Source organism: Polyodon spathula, chromosome 4 (genome assembly GCF_017654505.1).
Source record: "Polyodon spathula isolate WHYD16114869_AA chromosome 4, ASM1765450v1, whole genome shotgun sequence".
NCBI lineage: Eukaryota > Metazoa > Chordata > Actinopteri > Acipenseriformes > Polyodontidae > Polyodon > Polyodon spathula.
Genome location: NC_054537.1, coordinates 86,343,412 through 86,370,225, shown reverse-complemented (window position 1 = coordinate 86,370,225; position 26,814 = coordinate 86,343,412). Strand labels below are relative to the sequence as shown.

General features: G+C 35.3%; 1 protein-coding gene across 4 annotated transcripts in view; it reads right to left on the bottom strand.

Moving 5' to 3' along the window:
• Positions 1-18,865: 18,865 nt before the first annotated feature.
• vps50 (VPS50 EARP/GARPII complex subunit) overlaps positions 18,866-26,814 on the bottom strand; it is a 175,181-nt gene continuing 167,232 nt past the window's right edge. For 3 of the 4 annotated variants that reach the window (XM_041248891.1, XM_041248892.1, XM_041248893.1), the window contains 2 exons: positions 23,561-23,750; positions 18,866-19,650 (listed from right to left, as the gene is read on the bottom strand). In XM_041248891.1, coding sequence (XP_041104825.1) covers positions 19,531-19,650; positions 23,561-23,750 — 310 coding nt within the window. In that variant the 3' untranslated portion in view covers positions 18,866-19,530. Of the gene's footprint in view, positions 19,651-23,560; positions 23,751-26,814 lie in introns of those variants that run through there. The other variant, XM_041248894.1, reaches the window with a different exon arrangement.

The following is a 26,814-nucleotide window of genomic DNA, read 5'->3' as shown; positions in this document are numbered from 1 at the left end:
GTTCCCAACACTCGTAGGTGAAATGTAGAAAAAAAAGTCAATACCTGTGTGACAAAGTGCCCACCCCTGTGTGTATGTTCTGTATATGTTGTGTGTGGTGTGTTAAATGTTGGTGTATAGACATTGGTACACAGGATATAAACGGGTCTGTGTTTCACGTGTGTTTAAAAATGTATATTTCTTTATAGGCACGAGGATTGCACAGCACTTCACGTGAAAGTAAAAAGTGATAATATGTGAGCACGGGGAATTGCACTTTACTAATTCACATGCATTTGTACCGAGACTCCAATTGAATGATTGATTAGCAGTCGAGTCTCGGTACAGCTGCATAAAAGCAGCATGTTTTCACTCACTCGGGGTTGGGTGTTTTCGGTGAGTGGAGAACGGGAAGGAGACGGAGTTAATCATTGTGATCATAAATAATATAAGTAAAATATCTGCTCACCGTGTTTTATTAGTCTGTTTTGTTTGTCTATTTTGTCGAACGTGCCATGTCCTTGTGTTTTTGTTTGTTACCACCGTTTATTTTCTGTTCTGTTTATTTATTAAATGCTGAGCGAGACCATTCGCTCAGCTCCACCAAACTCCACCTCTGTGTCGTTTATTTCCTGGCTCTGGTCTGACTCCACCCACTCTGGCCGTCTTTGTGACAACCTGTCATACAGTAAGGGTAATAAGTCACCAATGTCAGGTAAAAAGGGTCTTCACCTTTTTCTCCCGTTTGTTTGCTGATTTTTGCAGACCCCAGACAGTTTCATCCATGCATATGTATATTACACAACATCCGAGTTTAATATTATGGAAATATAGTCAGGAACGCACTTATTGTGACGTGTGTATCATTTCTATAAAATTATTTATTTCTGTTTTAAAATGGAACATTTGCTTGCAAAAAACATTTTTATAATATAAAAAAAAAAGTCTGCCATGCATGGGATTTGAAACAATAACCTCCAGTTTGCAAGTGTTGTGTTACTGTCAGTGCTCTTATGTGATTTTGAAAGACGAAGTCAGCCAGCTGAGAATACTCTGAACTTTATTATATTTTGCAGATCATCATCATCATTATCATCATCATCATCATCATTCTGAGATGCTGATGAGCTCTGAAAATGTTTGCTTTCCTGTCAGTGTAATGCTCATTGTGGTCCCTATTGGCGCAAGGAAGTATGAGATTTAGCTATGCTGAAGGATAGACTATATATATTTTGTAAAAGTAAAACATAAATAAATAAATACATTTATAAATATTGAAGTAAATGAATACATAAATAAATACATAGACATGTATTTATTTATCTTTCTTTTTATTGATTGATTTATTATTCACTATCGGATATAAATACTGCCATTTAATACTATATGAAATTAAAATAAAAACTCAACAATTCCACTGCCATCTGAACTGTTTGTCCTTATAATATCTAATTTCTGGAAAATATGTGAATGTTTGAAATTAATAATATCCAGTACAGCATCACTTTTATATAAATATGTAATCAAATGTTTTTCATATGTTTTTACAAAGGAGGATACGGACAACAAGCCCCACATGTCGACCTGTTCCTATCCAGTTTTAAATAACTTTAGCATAACAGAGGCAGAAGTGTTGAAGGGACTTGGAGCACTTAAAATACACAAACCCCCTGGGCCAGATGAGATTCTCCCAGCAGTACTCAAAGAAATGAAAATAGTTATTTACAAACCGCTAACCAAGATCATGCAACGGTCTCTTGACACAGGGGTTGTACCAACTGACTGGAGAATTGCAAACGTAATATAGAACCACAAAAACGGAGAAAAAACCGAACCACATAGCTACAGACCAATAAGGCTGAGTTCTATTATACGTAAACTTAAAGAAACTATAATAAGATCCAAAATGGAAAATGACCTATATGGTAACAGTATCCTGGGAGACAGTCAGCATGGTTTTAGAAAAGGGAGATTGTGTCTAACTAACCCGCTTGACTTTTTTGAGGATGCAAATGGATAACTGCAAAGCATATGACACGGTGTATTTAGATTTCCAGAACGCTTTTGACAAAGTCCTGCATAAAGAAATTAATTCTCAAACTGAACGGAGTAGGGATTCAAGGAAATGCATGCACATGGATTAGGGAGTGGTTAACATGTAGAAAACAGAAAGTACTGATTAGAGGAGAAACCTCAAGATGGAGCAAGGTAACCAGTGGAGTACCACAGGGATCAGTATTAGGTCCTCTGCTATTCCTAATCTACGTTAATGACTATAGTAAGCAAACTTGTTCAATTTGCAGATGACACAAAAATAGGAGACGTGGCAAATAACATTGCAGCAGGTCATTCAAAATTATCTAGACAGAACTGGGCAGACACATGGCAAATTATACATAATAGAGAAAGTGTAAGGTACTGCATGCAGGCAATAAAAACAAGGACCAGGGGTCACAAATGGAGATTAGATAAAGGGGCATTCAGAACAGAAAATAGCAGGCACTTTTTCACACAGAGAATTGTGGGAGTCTGGAACCATCTCCCCAGTAATGTTGTTGAAGTTGACACCCTGGGATCCTTCAAGAAGCTGCTTGATGTTATTCTGGGATCAATAAACTACTGACAACCAAACGAGCAAGATGGGCCGAATGGCCTCCTCTCATTTTTTACATTTTCTTATGTTCTTAAATCATTCTTTTCAGTTGAATGCTCAATATATAACATAATGTTAAAAGTACAATGGTTGTACCTTGTTAGAAAGAGAATCAAATAGTTCTGTCATCTTTCCCAAAGAAAGACTGTTGGAATTCTAAATATTTGTATTTGCTATTAGCATCTACTATTAATATGTTCATCCAATTAGGTCATGTTAGATTGGAAGTTAAAACGGTTTTGTCTCTTCGGGCTCACAAATCTTTTGTCGACCTATTGTCATCTGCAACATAAGTCCACTTTTGCTTCTAATTGTAAGAAAACAAAATAGTTTGTGTGTTGCATGAAACTACAGGTTTTCATTTTTTTTTTGGCAACACAGTAAAATGATATTTCCCTAAAGCTATATGGAATGAATAAAGAGTGGAAACCTCTGGGGATCCAAGGCTATTCTTCAGCTTACAGTCCAGCAACGAAGATTGAGAATCATTATGCTAACAGGGCATTGACTGCTGCTAATGCAAGAACGTATCTGACAACTATTCCCTTAAGAAGGAACACTTTTTTCTGCCTCTTTTGAACATGGATCAGATCATAATGCTCCAGTGTCAGTGATAATAATCCCAGTTTAACAAACCATTCCTTGAATGGAACGATTAACAAGATCATTCAAGGACCTGTGAAAAGACTGACAAATCATAATTTGGGACAATATACTACTCTACTGTGCAGGGTTAAAAATGAACTGTATGTCTGTAAGTAATAACCAGCTGTGGATGAGATGATTGTTGTGCATTAATGATAACGGAACCCTTTAAGGACTGTGACTGTGTAAACACGATCATACTGAATGTCATTCTGGATCCGTGATTGGATAAACACGCTAAAAAAAAAACTAAAAAAAAACACCCTACTTCTTTTATTTGACTTACTGGGCCACCATACTTTGTAGTACAGGTTGTATAGGGGAGGGATTGAATTTTATTGCCTGATGTTTTTTTTTTCTTCATATGACATCACTGAGACAGGCATGTTGCTGTGTGTAGCTGCAGTACTAGTTTTTTTTTTTTTTTTTTTTTTTATTAATTTTTATAATACTGATTTTGTTAAGAAAAAAATAGGGGCACACATTGTAAATGTTTAAATAAAAATGGCCCAATGTGTTGATAATAGGCTTGTCGAGGGGTATTGTTCACTCCCTCTGGTATTCCTGATCGAAGATAGAGATACTTTTGGAGTTTAGTGGGCATAACTGCAAGAATAAAACTCTGATATCAACGTTAAATTCTAATGTCAGTATTTTTGCATTCACTAAAGTTCATCATGTTGAGCACGTGTGTTTCCGCCCTCAAAGGACATAATGAAAGTTAAAGTAATTGAAGCAACCAAGCAGGTGATATTGATGGTGGTTGACAGTCATTTGGAAGTTCAGATACAAGGACAAACACTGTTAGGATGCTCATAACTGTATGAACTAAAGGAAATTACACTTTTGCTGTTGTTTTGGGGTTATATTGTTTACGTTCTGTTAAGAAGGAAGGAGAGGGGGGGAGGGATTGATATTGTGTGTCATTGACATTATATTTTATTTCATGTAACATTTGTGTTGAAATGCTTTGGCAACATTGGATCACTCCTGTCATGCTAATAAAACCAGAGAGAGAGAGAGAGAGAGAGAGAGAGAGAGAGAGAGAGAGAGAGAGAGAGAGAGAGAGAGAGAGAGAGAGAGAGAGCCTTGACCTCTTTACCTCCAGGTCGAACACGTCAGGCTAATAAGTAATAATAAATTTCAGTTGGGTAATGGCATATTAAGATTTATAGAACCCTTTATGTATTTTTTATTTTCTTATTTACATTGTTTTGTTATTTGGTCAGTTTCCACTGTCACGTCTTACTATTGGTTGTTGATCGGGTGAACTTTCATTTCATTGGTTCTTTGTTTCCTGTGGGCAGTGGTTGTGGGAATGGCGTCTGTTTTCTGCAGCTCAGATTTTATAAAAATGAGGCATAAAAAAACATAAAAACGTAATGCTCGTCTGGTTCCTAGTAGCTGATTTATCTAATAACTTTGTCAGCATCAATAAACATGGTTAGGTAACCTATTCTATACCCTCACCGCTCGATGTGTCTCTCTCTGTCCTAATATCTCCAGATAATTTCCAGCTAGGTACTTTGGTTCTGGTTTCTGTGCTTAGTTTGTAAACTACTTTTTGAGATGCCCTACACAGAAACATTTAGCTACCAATGAGAATGTTTGGAACTTTATACTCCTGGAAGCGATTATAATCCTAGCTTGTTTTTCAAAAAATGCACATGCTGTTTTCAAAAGGCATATTGTAACATTGACGTCTGCTTATGGCTTAGTATGAATGGTTCTGTATCTCAAGTGTAACATATTCTATTGTCCTAAGGGACAGCACACTTTGTGTTTTGAGGTTTCTTAATACAGTGGGCCAAAACAGTCCTTAATGACACTCCTTTAACACACTTGTTGGGAAAAGTTTCTTCTTATGAATTTGTGAGTAAAATTTGTATTTGATCTTCAGCAAAAAGCTTGTCTCGAACAGAACAGCTGCAATCCTAATTTAAAGTGTAAGTGTCTCTTCTGTCTAAATAAACCTTGTGATCTGATGGCAGTACGTAAGTTTAATGTTGATCTTTGTAACCACAGACAAGCAAACACTCGTCATGGCAAATAATAATCTTCTTTTTATAAAATAAATGTGATCTAATATTTAGACAACAGTAGGAGCTCATTTGAACAATCATTATTTTAACAAAGAGTAATAAAATGTAATGAAATATTTATAAAGACAGAAAAATATTTAAGTGTTAGGTAGCCATATCCTGTATTCTAGATTAACAACAAATGAGGTGAATATTATAAACATGTCTAGGCTTGTTTTTGCAGGCAGCTGGAAATGGTTAAACACAGCAAAGCCTGTGCCTTCACACATCACTTCTTAGCCTTTTCAATGTAACACAAAATGTCAGACAAACTCTGTTCAGTTGATATACTGTACGTTGGGGCTAATTATGTCCAATAACAAGTGCCTTGGGATGTTTGTCCATATAACGCACAGTTTATTATGATCAAAATGTAATTGCTTTATGAGTCAATTCAATCTGCATTCCGAAAATCTGAACATCATGTCATTTATAATGTGTGAAGAGAATAGCAACAACTAGGCTGGGCTTATGAAACCACAAGAATTGAAAAGTATTTCCTACCATCAAACAGCAAAGGAATGTTTTGAATTCGCCATCTCACCGCTGAGATATTCCCTTCGGAATGTGTATAGTACCTCAGGGTTCAAAAACAACTCCGATCTACTAGCTGTGCATTTCGCTGCTCTGGCCTTACATGTATCTGTTGATGATGCAATCTCCCTGATCATGTTGTATGGGAGGTCATAAGCTGTCCACTCATACCTTGACTTTGTTTGTAGCCTAATCCATTGAAGAGTAATCGATGTGCGTACGTAAACAAGATACATATTTGCAAACGAGAGCGCATTGTTGCGCACATAGGATCAAGCTTTCTTACCGTTTTCTGATCATTTTTCAATTTGTAAAATTTATAAAACCGAACGAAATGGCGAGCAGTGTTCCAAAGCATCCCAAAAGAAGTAGATTCAGTCTTTTTGAAGTTTTGGAGGGGATGGATAATAGTGAAAGTGACAGCGAAAATGAACTTTCTGGTTTGGAGAGCGCTGATTCAGCATCTGTGAAGCAGCATTTGACGATGGATTGGAGCCTCTTCAGGATTTGTAAGCGTAATGGATCCACACTACATTTATTATTATTATTATTATTATTATTATTATTATTATTATTATTATTATTATTATTATTATTATGCGTAATTTTCAATATGCATTGTTACTGTAAATGTTATTAGAAAATGCAACCATTTGACTCTCAAGGGGCACATAGAAATAACATTTTTTTTAACAATTTTTATTGCATAGTAAAGAGCAACACCATGTCTCATCTGTGCTGTGCTGCTGTATACGGTCCCTGATCTTTACGTTGCAATACAAGTTGCAAGAAGTAATTGTTGCTTCCCGGCCGTCTTTATTATTTTCTCATTGATGTTCATTGATTTAGATTATTGCATGGGAGTGTTTAGCAAACTTTTTTATATTTCCATGATTACAAGGAGTGATGCTACTCACCTAGAGACACTGTAGGTTTCTTAGCCTTTCAAGATAAGCTGTCTGCCTGCTCCAACAATCAATCACTCAGTTCCTTTGTTTGCCACATGTCAATCAAAGTAAAGATGAAAGGAACTGAGGTGTTTTCAGTTTGGCAGCCTGATTTAGAGCAGCAAAGGTGTCTGCAATCTTATTATTATTATTATTATTATTATTATTATTATTATTATTATTATTATTATTATTATTATTATTGCAGACGCCTTTATCCAATAATCAACATATGCTCAACTGTCAGCTGTGCTTGAATGAGTATAACCACTTTATTTTGGAAAAAAAAACTCATTATTTTGCTTTTTGACATTTACATACTTTCAAGCAAGTGAGTAACAAAAATACAGTGAAGTACTGAAAATTCAGAGCTACGAAAAAATCTCAGTAGCAACATTCTCCTGCACAAACATACAGTTATGTGAGAGCAAGAGCCTGACAGTTGTGGCATATGAACTGAGAGTATTTGTCATGCATACTCATCATGGATACATTTTGGGCACCCCAAAGCTCTCCAAAAAGGCCACCTTTTGCATGAAATATTGGACAAATAAGTAAAAAAGAGGATTACAAAATCTAATTCATGTGGCAATAGCATGTGAGGTGCCAGAAGGTAACCTCCCTTTTAGAACTTGCTCAAGAAACTAGTGTATGACTGGCCATAAATATTTACACAATATTCATTTTTGCAGAGGTTTGGGGATCCTTGGGTCTAGCTTTGTCAAAACTCATGTAGAATTTGATCCCTTTATTCAATCAGTTTCAAATTTTTCCCCAGCGTAGTAGATATATTGGGGAAGCACTGGAAAAAAATCTGTCTCTTTTCATGTGCTACAAGGTGAAAAAATGACGATAGAACATAAACAAATAAAAAGCATTTCTTGTTTTTTATGTTTTTATTTTTTTTTCTGGATATCTCCTACCAGTGTGGTACTGAGTAAGACTTATATCAAGTCTTAATGGCCAGCGGGTTACCTTGAATTCAAGCCCTGAACCATGCCTGTGCTGTCTATACTTTGGAAGATAATATGATTTATTTAAGGTCATAGCCCTCCAGGCGGAAATTGCCTGTGGGAGGCTGGGGGTTTAACAGGTTAAATGAAAACGGATGGTGAAAACAAATAGACAGACTTTGAAACACACAAAACAAATGGCACAAGGGCCAATTGTTCAATTGATAATTTAGACTCGTCTTTCCGCCTCTTGACAGTCTCCAACCTGCACTGACAACCTGCACTAGGACTTTTATATCTTAAACCGAGGAGTAAACTAGCTATCAATGATCCTGTCAACCTCTCGGCCCTCGTTTTGCATGTGTTTAAAAATAAATGTGTGACTCAGCTAATTTAATGAATAGTAGCTGATCAGTCGTACATTCTCATGAGATCAGGCTGAAAATAAAAAAAATACAAACACAAACAATAACAGATAATGGCAGTCAGCTTTCCGTGCGCCCTGTAAATAATAAACAGTTTTTTTAACCGTTCATAAATACACAATAATATATATAAGAAGAAGAAGAAGAAGAAGAAGAAGAAGAAGAAGAAGAAGAAGAAGAACAGCAGCAGCAGCAGCAACAACAACAACAACACCACTATGCACACACATTCATAGAGGGGGCTCTCCATCACAAAGCATTCATCGAAGTCTGGGGGACTTATTCAAGGAGTCACTGACATTTACTTGTATTGAAAAATGCATCATTCTGTGTGCTTTACTTGATGGTAAGAGCACTTTAATATATATATATATATATATTACTTTTTTCAGTAACAAGGTAATATAACACATTCAATTTTTTTTATCTGAGTAACAACATTACAGTACATTCCACAAAAAATAAACAAGTTTGCCTTGTTAGCTGTTCTCTGTTGGACACTTACATTGGTGGTCTTTTCTTTTATAACCCCTAATGCACCAGACTGCTCTAATATCAGTGCTTCATCACTGATGAAGCAATCTCTCTTCCGGGGTGTCTCAAGGGAATAATAGACTAGGGGCAATCAAATCAGTCTTTCTGAACCTCATCATCATATAAGGCTAGGCTATAGGAACAAAAAAATGTGTACCCCTACATGTCGATTTTGAAGATACACTTCAGAAACACAGGAAACGTGTCTAGCACTGCATATTTTGAAGTTTAATAGCACAAGTTTGAGAGAAGGCTTATTTGACTGTACATACCACATTTATTTATTTGTTTGCTTGCATAAACAGTGGTGGCCAGGTTTACTGCATCGCCCCATCATTTTTATATTTACTGCTTTATCACCATATAGTTTGATTTCTATAGACTTTGATTTTCTCCTCATAATACAAAAATATTTAAAGTCAGGGAACTTACAGTACATTGTTTATGTGCCAAAAATTAAACGTATTAATGCTACAAATATTGTAAAAACATATTTAATAAATAAATGACCAGACATATTCAGTAGTTAAAAAATAAACAATAGTCACAACAACTGTTTTGCTGGACAAGACAAGAGAAAGAAATATAAGAAGTAATATGTAACAAGTAATATAACGCTGTACTTTTTAAGCAATAAGTAAGGCAAGTATATGATTTTTTTTTTTTTTCTCCTGAAGAAACAAGCTATACCTATTTGCTTTGTTCTGGGCAAGTTTGCCCCAGTGTTTTCTTGAAACTTGGCTTGTTCAGATTCAAAGAGCACATTTGCATTAGAAAGGCTTAACAACGTTTTTCATCAGCGGGTTTGCTGGATTTAGCAAACTATCTTCAAGGAATATATGCAAAGATAAATCAATACTGTGATAAATGTATTGATTAATTCACTTCTCACCATTAGTACATAAGAGTGATTAAAAGGAAAGGCTGGTGACTAATCTTTAGGGACAAGTACTTAAAGCATCAATGATCTTTTAGAACATTCTCAGTACTTTCTGTAGCTGCCTTGTGTACTGTGTATTCCCAGGAATGTCTTTTTAAAAATAGTAGTGATTTATTTATTTTTTTAATCTACATGTCCTAGTTCATTAATTTATTCACTGTGTTCTGTTTATGAGTATTCGTTCTTTCAGTGTCAACCTTTCTTTTTTCCCTTTTTGATAAATTTGATATACATTTTACAATAAACAAATAACAAAAGCAAAACAACAAATACAAATATTCAATTACAGAAAAAAAGAAAGAAGTGCTTACTACAGTAATGCTGGCACAGCAATCAAAATCACTCTTCAGTTCAGGTGTATGATCATACCGTAAACTTTATGCTGCTAAACAAAAATGAAATATGTATCATTATGTATTATTTATTTCTTAGCCGATACCCATACCCAGTGGTTTAGAGGTAATATATAATACTGTTTACATTTTTTTTAATTCAAGATCATTATTTTCATTTCATTTCATTCTCATTTCTGAGTCGTCCTGTGTACCCATTGAAGTACCGCCAGTTGAAAACCCTGCCCTAGGGTTATCATCACTGGAATGAACAGGTGTCATGCACAAAACCCTCTACCACCTGCAAACCATTATCACAATCCATTAGCCATTGGTTCATGAATTACTCTATATTGTGTCAAGAAGACAGGGGGCAGAAATTATGTAAAACCTTTATTAGAAACATAATACGCCTTAAAGTATCAATAACTCAATTACACCCATGTAATAATTGGTGCTTGATACTTGGATGCTGAGCTTTGAAGGTTAATCATAAGTTACTTTGAAGAATATCACTGTTAGATATCTTGGGACAACAAGATTTGGCAATTGAATTAATAACTTGTCTCCTGCATTTTAATATAATATATAATAATGTAGAAGACAGCAAATCACCCTCATTGGCAGAATGGTGTTACAGTAGATCATTCAAGGTCTGAAAGATGATTTACACTCACCTTCCTAACACACTCACCTTCCTAACACACTCACCTTCCTAACACACTCACCTTCCTAACACACTCACCTTCCTAACACACTCACCTTCCTAACACACTCACCTTCCTAACACATTCACCTTCCTAACACACTCACCTTCCTAACACACTCACCTTCCTAACACACTCACCTTCCTAACACATTCACCTTCCTAACACACTTCTAACACATTAAACACATCTTCCTATTTCACCTTCCTAACACACTCACCTTCCTAACACACTCACCTTCCTAACACATTCACCTTCCTAACACACTCACCTTCCTAACACACTCACCTTCCTAACACACTCACCTTCCTAACACACTCACCTTCCTAACACATTCACCTTCCTAACACACTCACCTTCCTAACACATTCACCTTCTTAATCTTCATTTCAGTCTAATTTGACATTCCAGCTGAGGTGACAAGAGTCAAAGAATCGGATGACATATTGAAATGACCTTACAAAAGTTTTCATAAAGCTTTTTTTTTTTTTCAGATTCATGGCCCCTTGCTTATCAATATTTATTGTTGTACTGTACATATTATGATGAAGAAAGTTACCATTACCATAGACAACATTATAGTTTTACATATTCACTTGTGCTACAGAGAGGACACTAACAACAGATATGCACACACAGCAGAGTGCATATTTATATGGTCTACTGAGCTTGTATTGTTATTGAAGTATGCAGGACCCATTTCAGGTAAAGGTAATACAGCACGAAACTTATACATATCATAGCAGACACACAGAAAGCAAAATCCTTTTAGGTAGACATGAGCAGTTCACAGAAAGCAGAAAGTTCACTACACATGGGAAAAACAAGTACTGTAGTTTATTATAGATTTTGTACCCAATTTTCCCATGCAAATTCAAAGGTGAAATGTTCCCAAGTGTGTTCAAGGTTTGAAACATTCTCGACGTGCTATGGGTTAACATCGACAAAGGCTTGATGTTTGAAAAGCTCTGTTTGCTTGTGGAAACCGGATTGCATTTGGCTCTTACTCCTCTAAATATTTTATTATAAGCTTTAATTAGAAAAATAGTCTGGATTTTACAATCCATTTTTAAATACATTTTACTTCCAAATTAAATTATAATGCAGACAATAACAATAATATATATTTTTAAATTTAAAAAGGTCACCCATAAGAATGTATTTACTACTCAGAACACTCCCTTAATCATGTGAAAAGTAAATAAAATAGTCATATGTAATACATCTGTAAAAAATCCAAAGTGTTCTCATTTAAAAAATATAGCAGCCCCTCTAATTTTGACTGGACCTTAATTCCTAGGCCCTTCTAATTATATTTTGCTGTATTTGTTTTTGTATTGCTCTGACAACAGGTCAAACTTAACAAATCAATCAATCACAATCATACATATAAATTAAATTAATACAATACATAAACATTAGTAATGTATTAATGTTAAATAAATACAACATCATCCCACTTTCCTGTTCTAACCACATGCTGCACAATTCCCAGCTAAATACAACATTTCTAATTTCTATCAACTATGTCATTTATAGTGGACACAGACATTGGTTTTTGCCATCAAATTCATGTGTAGCAATGTTTGTTCGAATATTCTGATATTTTCCCAGCACTAAAGACATTTATATTATTCCATACCACTATTTTCACACTGCACTACTGAAGCCTTCTCTGTTTGATCAACCATTGAGCATTGACACAATACAAAATAGGAGGAGATTTGTGATGCATAACAAAATTTAATTTGATCAAAATGAGCGCTTGGTTGATCAACATGCAATGATTATACTGACATTAATGCTGGCCAATAGCAGCTAACAGAAACAGAAGCAGATGATTGTATCATCTGTCTTAAAATTAAACATTTATTTAACCTTTCTGATTTAAAAATACAACATTAATATTTATGGTTATAACGCACTCTGATGAATTTCAAACATTTTCTGATTAATTGCTTGTGCGCTTTTATCAGCACAATATTATCTACTACCACATTGCATTGTACTCAGCGCTCTCAGACTGAACAGAAAAGTGATTTCAAGTGGATATAGAATTGAAGTGGGTGGAAGTAATAAAAACATTCAGTTCTCTTGCCATCAACATTGAAGTACAAATTCTGGAGTGCTGCAAAAGGCTAATCCTATCAAGAAGGAAAGGAGTTTTTCAACAGACACTGAACAGTGACCCAGAAGACCTCCTTGACCAGATAAATTCACTCTCATAACATACAGTCTCATTTCAGTGCTTGGTGAGTCTATTTTATATGGGAGGTAGGCAGTATTGCAGGATACCATGGACAACAATATACCTGAATCACTGTAGGCAGGCTTAACCCTTTCAGGAGCAAGTGTTTTTCAGTTGGATGCTCCATCAGGACCAGACTTTTTCTGGCTGTAGTTGACTCTCTTCTGATAAAAATTCACTAAAATATATATTTTTACAGTAGCATCTTGGCATTCTAAAGTATTACACACACCATATAATCTTTTCACTTTTTTTTAACACGATATTTAGTTGAAAAAAAAAAATTATCATGTGGAGTATTTTTTTATTATGACGTATACTGCTTAGAGATACATGTATAATAACAGGTTAATCTAGGACCTGAGAGACCATACAGTACTTCCTGAAAATACTGATGTTTGGGCAAATTACAAGACATTGTTTCACCTCAGGGTGTTTATAAGCAATAATGGACACTGCTCTCGATTATTGTGTCAAAATAAATATTTTTAAATAAAATAATAGTTCTTCACTCCATTATTATCAGTGATAAGGGAAACAAATGTACCTAATAAATGTAGTTCCTGAAACAGGATCTGCTTATATACACTTGTTTCTTGATATTTATAAATGTTGTAAAAACATATATATTAAAACACATCAGACAGAATACATGTTCTAATATAAGTCATTTTCCACGGACCTGGAATGGCACTTAGTATGATTGTTTTTACACGACCAAGGTCCATAAAGGGTTAAAAGTTTCGTCACATATTTTCACAGTGGACCTGGCGGTATGTGAGTGGTTTATACGCCTACAAAACTGTTATGTGTACTGTAGTGCTAACCAGTGGTGGTGCTAGCTGATTGGTGGTCCTAAGAGGCAATATTTTTTGCCCCCCTCCCCCTCTCCTTTTGGTTTTTATTTTGCATTACCCTCGCCTTTATGTTGTAATTGATTGCTATTAATCCGAGTCTGATTCTTAATTCAAATGTTGATAAACCTGTACATTGTGAAATTAATTTAGCTAATACAGTAACAGGTAGCTTTTTGCTCCAGAACAAAATTTGCTACTGATTTTCTCAGAAGTTATTTTCTGCAAATCTAGGAAGAGACAACGTAGGTATGTAAAAGAGAAAGAACATTAATATATTTTGGAATATTAGCTGGAGTTTATTTGCAGTTAGAAAAAGTGGAGTAAATTTTGCCCTGGATCAAAAAGCTTTGAAGGTTGTCCCGTGAATGTTTCTCTGCTTTATGACATCATTCTGGGTGCATTCAGAGCACAACAGAGCAAATTTGCAACGGATTTGTTGTGCTACTGATCAGACATATGGAAACTCAACTGAATACATGATATATTACTTACTTTCACAACAGAGAATTTCTATTTAAAGACAAGTCTAACCTGCTTTCTGTATTCAGCTTGCTTACATTTGCAACATGAATAAATGGGCTATCAAACAGGCTGAATACACCCAGTTCAATTGTTATCCACAGTCCCACCAGTTACAGAGATCTCAGTTTTTCCATATCAATGCAATGAAACATAATTGTTATGATTTTAATGTATCAATAGTCAAGCACCTGGAGAGCTAACATTGTTCCTCAGCCAATCCCATTTCAACAGAAAAAAAGAGCAAGAAAGAGCCCAATGGTAAGATTCACGTTCAGATTGATGTGTAAAACATTTCATTTTATTTGTTTTAATTTCAATAATGACTGTATTATTAGAACGTTCTGTGCCTCCTAGAAAGTCTGACGCTGATTGAAAACCTCTGATACACAGAGTCAGCGACGTTATCGTTTTTTAAAGATTTAAAATACAGAGTTGATCTTCTGGTAGGAAATTGATAAAAAATTGCTTTATCTCAATGTACCAATGCTATCAACTCTGATTAATAACTATGTTCTGATCTTGTCAATAACATTTTAAAAAATGGGTGTGAAATTATAACATATCTACTCATCCGATGCCAAAATATTTGTTTATAGAAATAACATTATCATAGGTTTTTAATTTAAAAGTTCAAAACCCATACCAATAATAACAAAAAAAAAAAAAAATATTCCATCGCTAATGAATAAATTTCATCTCTAATGAATAAATTCCATCTCTATTTTTTTTTTTTTTTTTTTTTTGACCCTGAAGGGTAAGGGATTTTTGACGCCATTGCCTTGGCTTCACAGCACTGCTACACAAATCATGCATACTGTGCATGTACAGTACTGCCTGTGAAGACCCTGCTATCACTGTTTATAAATGTAATCACCAGTAGTTCTACGAGGAGACATTACATTTGATTTTAAATACTATACTTTAAATACTAATAAAAATAAGCAGTTCAATTCTTGTATCAGTCAACCTTATTTCCCTGTGTGAACTCAAACATCCCCTTTTTTCATAAATAAACCTGTCCTTGCGAGGGTTAAAAATGAGGTTTCTGCCACTGCCAGCTTAGACCCCTGTTTCATTCTGTTAAACCATATGTGTTTCAGGATCACTTTCCTAAAAAAAAAAAATAAAAATATCCATTGCCTATTTTTAAATCAGTACAATACTAAAAGAATTGTGAAAAAGTTCTGGTTAAAAAAAAAAAAAAAAAGTTGTAATCCTCCTGAATCGGGGCCCCTTGAACTGCTGCCCTAAGCTTTTGCTTAGTCTGCTATAATACATTTAGTAGTGTAGCTCGTACATTTTAGACACTCGTTACAACCATTAAAGTATTTATTTATTTATTTTTTGAAGCAAGTTATAAATGGTTTGCGTATGAAGACATGATAAAAAAAAAAAGTCACAACTAATATTTGTAAAGTTATATGAATGAAAAAGTGGGTTGAAAATAATGGACAGATTGCAAATAACAAATACATTGTTCTTACTTTTATACATTTTAGAAGAGGTTGTGCTCTATATACAATGTTAATGGTATACATTTTTACGGAATTTTCTGAAGGCAGAAAAACAATTTCTCAGGTACATTGAAGTTGATGTTGCCAATGTCACTTGGGAAACAGGTTTGTTGTATTACTTGCAGATTCCTGTTAGTGAAAACCAATGAAAATTACATATCAATAAAATATCATGCTGGTACTCAAGCTTTGTGTTTACCCCTGCAGTACAACAAGATCCACAGTTTCTGTCCAGACTTGTTTGTCTGTTTGACAATTTCACAGTAATACCATTCTCATTACAGTTGGTTTTATAATATTGTTCCTGCTTTTGACAATAGAAAGGGATACTATGTCAATAGGCAATGACATTGGTGAAATTTCACATTACATATTGTAATGTATACCTTGCTTTGATCAATACATCTCTTTTGAAGACATTTTGAAAAGTAGATCATTTCCAACTGGATTGAGTCATGAACAAGCAGTACCAATCAAAATTGTATCATTACGTTGAGTAATGAGGTAAACATGAGAAAGGAAGGGGTGCTTAATAATAATAACCTTACACTGACTGGTTATGAAACAACTTATTTCAATTAGATTTTGTATTAAAGCAAAAATAGAAACCATATGCAAAAATGGACTGAAAAATAAATGGTTCATGGAAAAAGCTTGTTTACATGGCAGTGAAGTTTATCACCGCAGAACAGTTATGATTTATGCTCCGTAACATATCATGCATGATTACCAGAGGCATATAAAATTTCCATTACTGAGCAACATTTGAAAGTCTAACGTGTTTTATCCAGGAAAACTAAAGTATGCTGCAGCAAAGTATTCATTTTATGAATGTACTAATTTGTTACCTTAAAATTATTAAAATGTCCATGATAGTTAAACAGATTTACTACGGTACTTTGATACACTGTATGCTTAAGTGGTGCACATTAGTTTGCATGCAAAAATATGTGTGGGAAGATTAGTGGTTTACACTGGAATTGTAGAGCAGACAGGCATCCAAGACAGTCAAGTTGTACTCATAAGTAGGCCCTGACGAAATCGGCGGGGAATTTTTCCAAACTCTGCGGATCATTTTAACTAATTCTGTGGAAAATCTGCGGCAATGAATACATTTGATTTTCTGTAAAAGGCTATTAGGCTTATATGAATACAATTAATATGACAAATACTGCAATGTACATATTTGTAGTTTATTAACCTCTAAGTCAAAATAGCATTTATCATTAATCATCAAAATGCATTACCAGCACGTCACATTTTAGGGTTGTAATAACACTACTACTACTACTACTAATAATAATAATAATAATAATAATACTTTTCTGAAACTACAACATTTATTAAAACAGTGTTTCAAAGTGTTTGTTTGAAACTAAGTAGTTGGTTAAATATCATAGAAATCACCTGGAAATTGTTGAGCACAATCCTGTGCACTCATTTTTGTTGAAGCATATTTTTTCCCGGTATCATCAGTGTTTTGATTTCTGTTTTTGTCTGATTTTAGCACTTCAGTCTTGTTTTTAATAACTACTCAATATTGACAGCTATCAATATTTCAAATCCAATTATTGTGTGCCGATTGCGTGACCTGAAATGCAAAAGTCATAGCAACAAATTCTGCCAATGCCATGACAGTGTAATATTCACACATATGAATCCGGATGTAATTCATGTACTGTTTTTTAAGGTCTATGTAGTGCATGTTTATGCTGGTACTTGTGTTACTGTTGTAGTGTGACGCTAGGCAATACTTTATTTCGCACATCATTTGAATCCATTGAATTCCATGGGAATTCTACTTTTTTTTTACATTTTCTGCGGTCCTGAATGAATTCCGCACACTTTTGTCAAAAATTGGCAGTACAATGTGCTTCTATAAAATATACACTGCTAGATCATTTGAGTTCAAATGTACCAGTAAACTGTGCTTTCCACTGCGGAGAACGTATTTACAAATATTTGTTTTCTGGTACTTGGTTTCTCCATGTGCAGTAGTCTGAATTGAAGTTAGGTGTGATCAATCCCAAAGTTATCAGAATGAGAAGCCAAGCCATCCCTTACCCTTTAGCTGCCAACACATTCCCTGCACTTCACTCATCAACTACCAAGAAAAAACATAAAACACTTGCAATGAGCTTTTCTGGTATAGCATCTGATTCTAACACACTAAAAACATAGAAAACAGCCTCGGCCCATTCATTTCTACTCTTGCAAATACTTCCCATAAACAGATGCTTAACCCAGCTGTGATACTACAGATAACAAAGATTCCTTTTCATAAACATTGGGCCTCATTTAGCTGTAACATGCTCATTAAGTAGTGAGTCCAACATGCACCATAAATCTACATTTACTGTCTAATTTACGAACAGAGAATGCATTAATTTATGTGCACACTCTCTGGCTAATTTACATGCCATACCGTGCACATTAGATATATTGTGAGTGATAATTTCATGTGCACAATAATGTCCAAGACTTACCCGTGACCACCGTGATATAACGTTTTCACTGCTCTATATGAAAACTTTAATGCGTGTAATGCCTCCATGATGCCAGATAGATTTCAGCCCAGGAAAATAGGTTTAAACAGCACTCCTATCGGTGGTTAAAGGCTGGTGTCCAAAACAAACTAATTATCGCTCACTTTAAGGTGCACACTACGATTATCGCCCTTTAGTAAATAAAGTGTGAATGAAGCTCATCTCATTATTCAGCGTGGGGTGCCTCATTTAAATTCATTATCATGCATTACCATACAAATCATATATTCTATATTTCTGGTTGAAAAAAGAAAAAAAAAAAAGTTACCCTAACTTTAATAAATCAGTTAGCTACAAAACAAGGAAACAAAATAGAAGTGAACAGAAGGGAATAAAGCATGACAAACTCAAGACTATTTTAATGGTAAGTCATACTTCTGTAAGAACAGATACAAATACAAAAACAGCAGTTTTACATTTTACTTTGCGACTTAATTGCGCAGTCCCCTATAACAGACCCAACACAAATGAAAACAGATAGGCTCCAAACACTTGATTTCATACTTGAGTGAGTATTTATTGTGTAATCATAATTTTGGTCATTGAACCATTTTTTACAATATTACATTTAACATACAGCATTTCATTAGCTCAATTCAATCACTAACAATTTGTTACAGTATTCCTCAAGTTATAATCGTCAACAAGTCCAAATAATGATATGCACCCCATGTACTAATTAACAAGGACCAAATAATTAGTGGCGTATGGTCAAAAAATGTAAAGTGGTTGGCTCGAGAGAAAATACAACTCCTCTATACTTGGCCTGAGAATAAATGTAGTTAAGACAAATCTCACATAACATGCTGACCATTTTCTTAGCAATAAAAGTAGAAAATGCATTTCAATTTAATAAATCTTTATGCACCAGACACTGTTTGGTTTCTAGGACACACACATAGAGAATAACTTGGACAAAAATAGGACATGTAAAATGCATCAGGAAAGCAATTCACCCTAATCAGCTTTTAATACAGTACAACAGTACTCCAAAAAGTTTAACATGCACAATGTATTTTGTTGTAATTTCTTAATTGACCATTATACATCTGTTTTGCTGTAACCACGCCATCCATGGCAGAGATGTTACCACATTAAAGGATATTTAAAAAACTATCTTTTTGGTCTGTCGATGTCATCAATAGCTGCTAACAGTTTCTGTCTCGCCTTCTTGTTTATGTGGGATCCGAGGCAAACAGTCACCAGATTGGTCAGCTGCTTTGTGGAATATTCCTGGCCAAAAAAAACACATTTGTATTACCCAGACAGAAAGGAACAAACTGCCTTCTATTTTAACTAGGGAAAGCTATGTCATTTGAACTGACACTATTTTTTCTTAACATAAAAAAAAGCAGTTCATCATCTTGCATCATGCAGATGTCATCGTCACGTGCCTTTATTTTATTATTTCATGTCACCTGCAAGTTGTTGTTTTAAACCATCTGTATAAACAGTCTAATAGGTCCTAATTGGTTCTCAATAAAATCATCTGTGAATGTTAAACATTTTAGTAAAATAAAGAAAGGTTTGCTAAATTGAATATATGTTTCTGATTTTGTTGATTGGGAACTGTACATATATACACAATTTAGTAAGAACAACAAAGCTTTGTTCTTTGTACACTAAAGCATGGATTATTTAAACAACAAAAAGATAGCTGCTTTATGATCTATACAGTTTTACCTTCAAAAGGGCAATTTAGTCAAACCTATAGACTCATCCCTGGTCTTCCCCAGCTATTTTAATATGTCTAAGTACATTTTGAGATTAATCTAAATCCATTTTCTACTTGCTCCTCAGTTATTTGCCATTGGGGTCCTTCAAAAAAATGTAAGCCACAGAAGTATAATAGCATTGAGGTGGAGTGGGCTTTGAATTAGATCTTTAAAAGTCATATCATTGTTAAGTACTTCACCATGCTAGGAACAAGAAACCCAACTTTTGAAACCCAACAATTTGCCTGAGGTTCTCAACAAAACAAATTTATTTGCATGAAAACGGAAAAGGTCATGAAGAACTGCAGTTAAAATGACTTAATTAAAAGGCACTATAGAATATTTAAAATATACCTTCTTTAATGCAGATGAAAACAGAAAAACATTCCCCTTACAATGGCGTATTATTATTTGTGGCTGACTCAATTAAATGACAAGCTGTTTATGGGTTAAACTTTTCAAGGGGTACATGTATTTCCATGCATTCTGATACAAAACAAAAGAAAGTTACCTGTTGCCTTCATTTTGTAACTAGTCCCAGCTGGCAACATCAGGTAATGTGGTATAAAATACGAGAACAAATACAGTTTCTCCCAGAGGGATCCTAAGGAATTCTTCTTCCAGAGAGAAACCCACCTTCCTGCCTAGAACTACTTGTGGGGAGACTCAAGCTTGGTAGCTCAGCTAATCGTAATCACCTACTTTAAATAATGCTACACAATGCCAGAAACAGCTCATTTTTATTCTAAAAAGACAAAAATTATGCTGTTGGTGTAATGCATGTCTGAAACACACAGATAACAGACTGTGGCAGAATTACTGTACGGTGTCCACAACTATTCCCACAATTTTGAAAAGCATGTTATACAAAGCACTAATTCATACACCTACAATTCATTACTCTTTACTTGTTTTAGCACCAACAGCAGTCACCTTTTTCTTGTAATGAAACTATTTTGGTCCACTGCTTGTTCTTTATACTTCAATCACCTGTTCAAGTACTACACTCTAAATCAAAACAATCAGTTTCTTCCCTGTACATAATCACTTCTTATGCAGTAGGCCATGTGGCCTGCTTCCTGCAAGACCACTGGCGCAAAACTGCTACAGCACAGAAATACATGGGTAATGCTTTATATTGTGTGTCATAAATTAATATTAAATAGATACGCAATAGCTAGTTTCTTGCTAAATGTTAACCAAATGTCAATTAAAAATGAAATTGCATATCATGTCCATTTATATTACGTTTTGTTACCCTTGAAAATATGTAACAATTTCCCATTGTTTACATGTTTTTAATTGAAAGTACAGTAAATCTGACTTAGATGTTAATGGAAAGTAACAACCAATAACTGAATGTAAATTTCATATCAATTGCATATCTACGAAATATTAATTTAACATTCATTTAATATTCAATTGCATATCTATTTAATATTCATTTATGCCATGCAATATATGACAATATCAACACTGCTTTTAAGATTTCTCCAAATTTTTAGGGCCTATCCATTTATTGCCGACTAGGCTAAATTTTGGAGGCCCACAATATTCTAGCATTATATTGTTGCAGTTGACTGTATACTAATGTCACTTAAATCCCAGAAAATATGCAAAATACATTGAAGTGGTTAAAATTAAAATAAGAGACATATGGCAGGTTTAATTTTTCACACTATCAGGACAGGGTTGGTACCATCTTTTAATCATCTGTACAGTGGCTTGCGAAAGTATTGACCCCCTGTGGCATTTTTCCTATTTTGTTGCCTTACAACCTGGAATTAAAATGGATTTTTTGGGGGTTTGTATCATTTGATTTACACAACATGCCTACCACTTTGAAGATACAAAATATTTTTTATTGTGAAACAAACAAGAAATAAGACAAAAAAACAGAAAACCTGAGCGTGCATAAGTATTCACCCCCCCAAAGTCAATACTTTGTAGAGCCACCTTTTGCAGCAATTACAGCTGCAAGTCTCATGGGGAATGTATCTATAAGCTTGGCACATCTAGCCACTGGGACTTTTGCCCATTCTTCAAGGCAAAACTGCTCCAGCTCCTTCAAGTTGGATGGGTTCCGCTGGTGTACAGCAATCTTTAAGCCATACCACAGATTCTCAATTGGATTGAGGTCTGGGCTTTGACTAGGCCATTCCAAGACATTTAAATGTTTCCCCTTAAACCACTTGAGTGTTGCTTTAGCAGTACGCTTAGGGTCATTGTCCTGCTGGAAGGTGAACCTCCGTCCCAGTCTCAAATCTCTGGAAGACTGAAACAGGTTTCCCTCAATAATTTCCCAGTATTTAGCACCATCCATCATTCCTTCAATTCTGACCAGTTTCCCAGTCCCTGAAGATTGAAAAACATCCCCACAGCATGATGCTGCCACTACCATTCTTCACTGTGGGGATGGTGTTCTCTGGGTGATGAGAGGTGTTGGGTTTGCGCCAGACATAGCGTTTTCCTTGATGGCCAAAAAGCTCAATTTTAGTCTCATATGACCAGAATACCTTCTTCCATATGTTTGGGGAGTCTCCCACATGCCTTTTGGCAAACACCAAATGTGTTTGCTTATTTTTTTCTTTAAGCAATGGCTTTTTTCTGGCCACTCTTCCGTAAAGCCCAGCTCTGTGGAGTGTACGGCTTAAAGTGGTCCTATGGACAGATACTCCAATCTCCTCTGTGGAGCTTTGCAGCTCCTTCAGGGTTATCTTTGGTCTCTTTGTTGCCTCTCTGATTAATGCCCTCCTTGCCTGGTCCGTGAGTTTTGGTGGGCGGCCCTCTCTTGCCAGGTTTGTTGTGGTGCCATATTCTTTCCATTTTTTAATAATGGCTTTAATGGTGCTCCGTGGGATGTTCAAAGTTTCGGATATTTGGTTTTATAACCAAACCCTGGTCTGTACTTCTCCACAACTTTGTCCCTGACCTGTTTGGAGAGCTCCTTGGTCTTCATGGTACCGCTTGCTTGGTGGTGCCCCTTGCTTAGTGGTGTTGCAGACTCTGGGGCCTTTCAGAACGGGTGTATATATACTGAGATCATGTGACAGATCATGTGACACTTAGATTACACACAGGTGGACTTTATTTAACTAATTATGTGACTTCTGAAGGTAATTGGTTGCACCAGATCTTAATAGCAAAGGGGGTGAATACATATGCACGCACCACTTTTCCGTTATTTATTTTTTAGAATTTTTTTAAACAAGTTATTTTTTTCATTTCACTTCACCAATTTGGACTATTTTGTGAATGTCCATTACATGAAATCCAAATAGAAATCCATTTTAATTCCAGGTTGTAAGGCAACAAAATAGGAAAAAAATGCCAAGGGGGGTCAATACTTTCGCAAGCCACTGTATATTATGATTTGAGCAAAAACTCAAGCAAAATGACAATACAGTTAGTAGCAAATCATGTGTTACCCTGTGGTTCTTGATGAACTGTTCCATATCGTTCTCTGTCAGATAGTAGGCTTTAATGTAGGTCTCCACAAACTCTTTATCTGGAATGGGCCTGATGTCGGTCAGCTTCTCCAGCTTCATTAAAAACTGCTGAAAGTCCAGTTGCATCAGGGCACGTCCTTCATTGCTGCATTTCTTGACATTTGCATAGCTGGAGAGGGAAAGAGGGCACAATGAAATGACAGCTACGGAAAGTACAAACACATTCAAAGAACTCCAGAAAATAAAGTGAATGTGTCATTCAACCATTCTGTAAAAGCAGGTCCGGAATGGACAGACACCAGAGATGGCTCGATAAGGCCCATCATAAGAAGAAAAAATCCAAACTTTATGCCAGCCCTGTACATTATATATGTAAATACAAATATAATACTGTATAAAGTGGTATTTACTTACTTATTTGTTTATTTATATACATTTTTATTAATTAATAAATAATGACTGTTCACTTTGTTCCTGCGTGCCTTCATTGAAACAACAGGTTATTAGGAAGCTAATACAGCACACGTCTTAATCCTGCATAGCAAATGGTTGTTTGAATACCTATATACCTGAAACTATATTTTTCTAATGTGTAAGACACCTTCAAACACCATATGATCACTATAGGCAGGGCTAATGAATTATCTTACAGCATCACCTAGCCTTTTCGTAACTTGGTTACACACCACTTTCAGTTCCACTCACATATAATAATGCATAGGTAAAAATGGTTCTGACATATTCCATATTCCCACTGACTTCTTTTTCAAAATAAATAAATGTCCAGGAATTAGTGCAGAATAAAAAAAAAAAAAAACTCCAAAAGTCCCTTTCTTGGTGAATTAAATGTATGACGTTTAAATTTTGAAACTTTGCAAGAACACAGGTTCAGCACATCCCAGTGTACAGTGGCTAATACATCTAGCTGGGGACAAACATTCAGACCAATGCCAAGATGCTGCTCAGTGTGATTCGGCACCGAGCACCCCACTTCCTGTATGTACTGTACAACTTGAAGTCTGGTACAGTAAATATTCTGAAAACTTTCTGGACAACCGCTCTCTGAAGCAAGTACATGCCTGTGGCTAAATATCAAGAGTGGACACATTAGCATTACTTCTAGTTTTCCTTTTCAGTTCAGCATACTTCTGTGTTTTCTACCCTTGTACAACAAAGCCAGCAGAGCCAGAAATAATTTTGCTCACTGCTTGCTTGTCCTGGGCTGCCATGCCTCACACGCCGTCAACCTTAAAGGGAGCTGATTCTTTCCGCATGGAATGTTGTAAAAACAACAAGAAAAATAATTCAGCCTGAGTCCGGCACAAACTCAAATGTTTCCAGTACAGTCAAGCCTGTGTTAAAGAACACCTGTTCACAAATCCCACTGCATACGTAATTCATGTAAATCACTGCATTAAAGACCACATTTAGATTGGCCCCAGTCTGTTTAATATCTGAACCCAAACACCAAATGAGGCACACATGCTGTGCTACTGTATAATCATTCTGAGCTGATGGAAGACATGACAGATTCGAAAAACATGTTCCTTAGATTTTCTGCTCCTAAGAAGCCAACATAAACCACACAATGCATGCATATATATATATATATATACAGATGGAGGAATGGAGGTGTCTTGAGACCGCTCACAGAACCAGTCCGACAAAGTTGCTAATTAAACACTGCAGTAATAGCAGTGAGATTTATTTATAGAAGACCGGTGGTGTCTTTAGGAGCAGGAAGCAATGGCTCATTTCAAATTTCTACTTTATTTTATTATTTTTTATTTTATTTTTCAATATCTCAAATATTAAACCCACATTTGACCCAATTTTACCATTGGGGGCCACTGAGATTAGCTGTGCAAAATGATGCAGATAAAATCATGATTCTTTTTCACATCTTTGTTTCTGACAATTCCAAATACATGGTTCTTGTCATGTGTTTAATGGCTGACCTGAGCAGGTGGGAATGCAGTATGGTTCCAAAACTACTCATAGTAAACAACATTTTTGACAGTCTGTACAGCAGAAATGCAAAAGATAATGTATTCCCTTCCAAAGCTTGCAAGGTCATTATTTTGACATGCTTTGCTCTGCCACATTTGGCTGCTAAGTTATTTTTCACACTCAAGAAATGTCGAATCTCTCTCTTGCATTGTTTACTCCAGGTTGTGCACCAATCCCCTCATAAAATAAAAAATGTCTTGAAAAATTTATATTAAGGCAACCATGTACCCCTCTCAGTTCAGCCCTTCCTTTAAGTACCACCTTTCCAAAAAGCTGTAAAAGTTTATTATTATCACAGAAGTGCATCTAGTCTGATGCACCACTGGAGTGCTAACATGCTTTCACTTCTCAAAATATACCCTAGTATTATTTCTGCGACAGACAACAACAATACAACAACAAATTCAACCCATCAGTTTCGACAGAGTACTCTCCTAGAAATTCTGGATAGCTGCAAACCCATGAATCAAGCCATAGTATGATACTATAACCAGTGCTGCTGGATAGCTACCGACTGCAGATCCCTTAACATTGTAATTCTGTTTTATTTCAATAGTCACATTTATTTTTAAACAATATTATTTACAATTATGGAGGACATAACAGTTACTCTGTGAATGTTTTGTTTTATTTAGGACATTTCAAGTTATTAATAAAGGAGCATTTAAAATTATTATTATTATTTAAATAGCAATGAAAAAATTATGTAAAACTGAACATTTTAAATGCAGTAAGGTGAGTAATAAACTGACTCCATTGTGATTTAGCAGATGGTCCAAACAATTTAACAACAATACTGGATTGTAAATATAAATACAAAAACTATAAAGAGAATCCAGAAATAGATTGTTTTTTGAATAATAATAATACTAGTAGTAGTAGTAGTAGTAGTGTAGGCCAGTAAGGTTTAGGTGTTCTCTTCAGAGGAGCCGGCCGGGTTTGTGAAGTGTATAAACAATGTCCAAACAAGATTTCTCCGTTCTATATTCTTTATTTCCTTGGCACAGGTTTGTTGCTTTTAGTTACAGAGCTCTAAGAAACTGTCTCAAAGTACTGCGTGGTAACGATCCCTCCCCCTTGTCTCAAGACACCACAAACTCTTCCAGTTAAAGCTACAGTAGCATTAGCTGCGCAGTACAAAATTGAGTTTCAGTGAATCATTTAAGTATTTTTTTTAATCGCTTGACAGCCCTACTAATAAGTGTTTTCTCTTCAGTAAATAT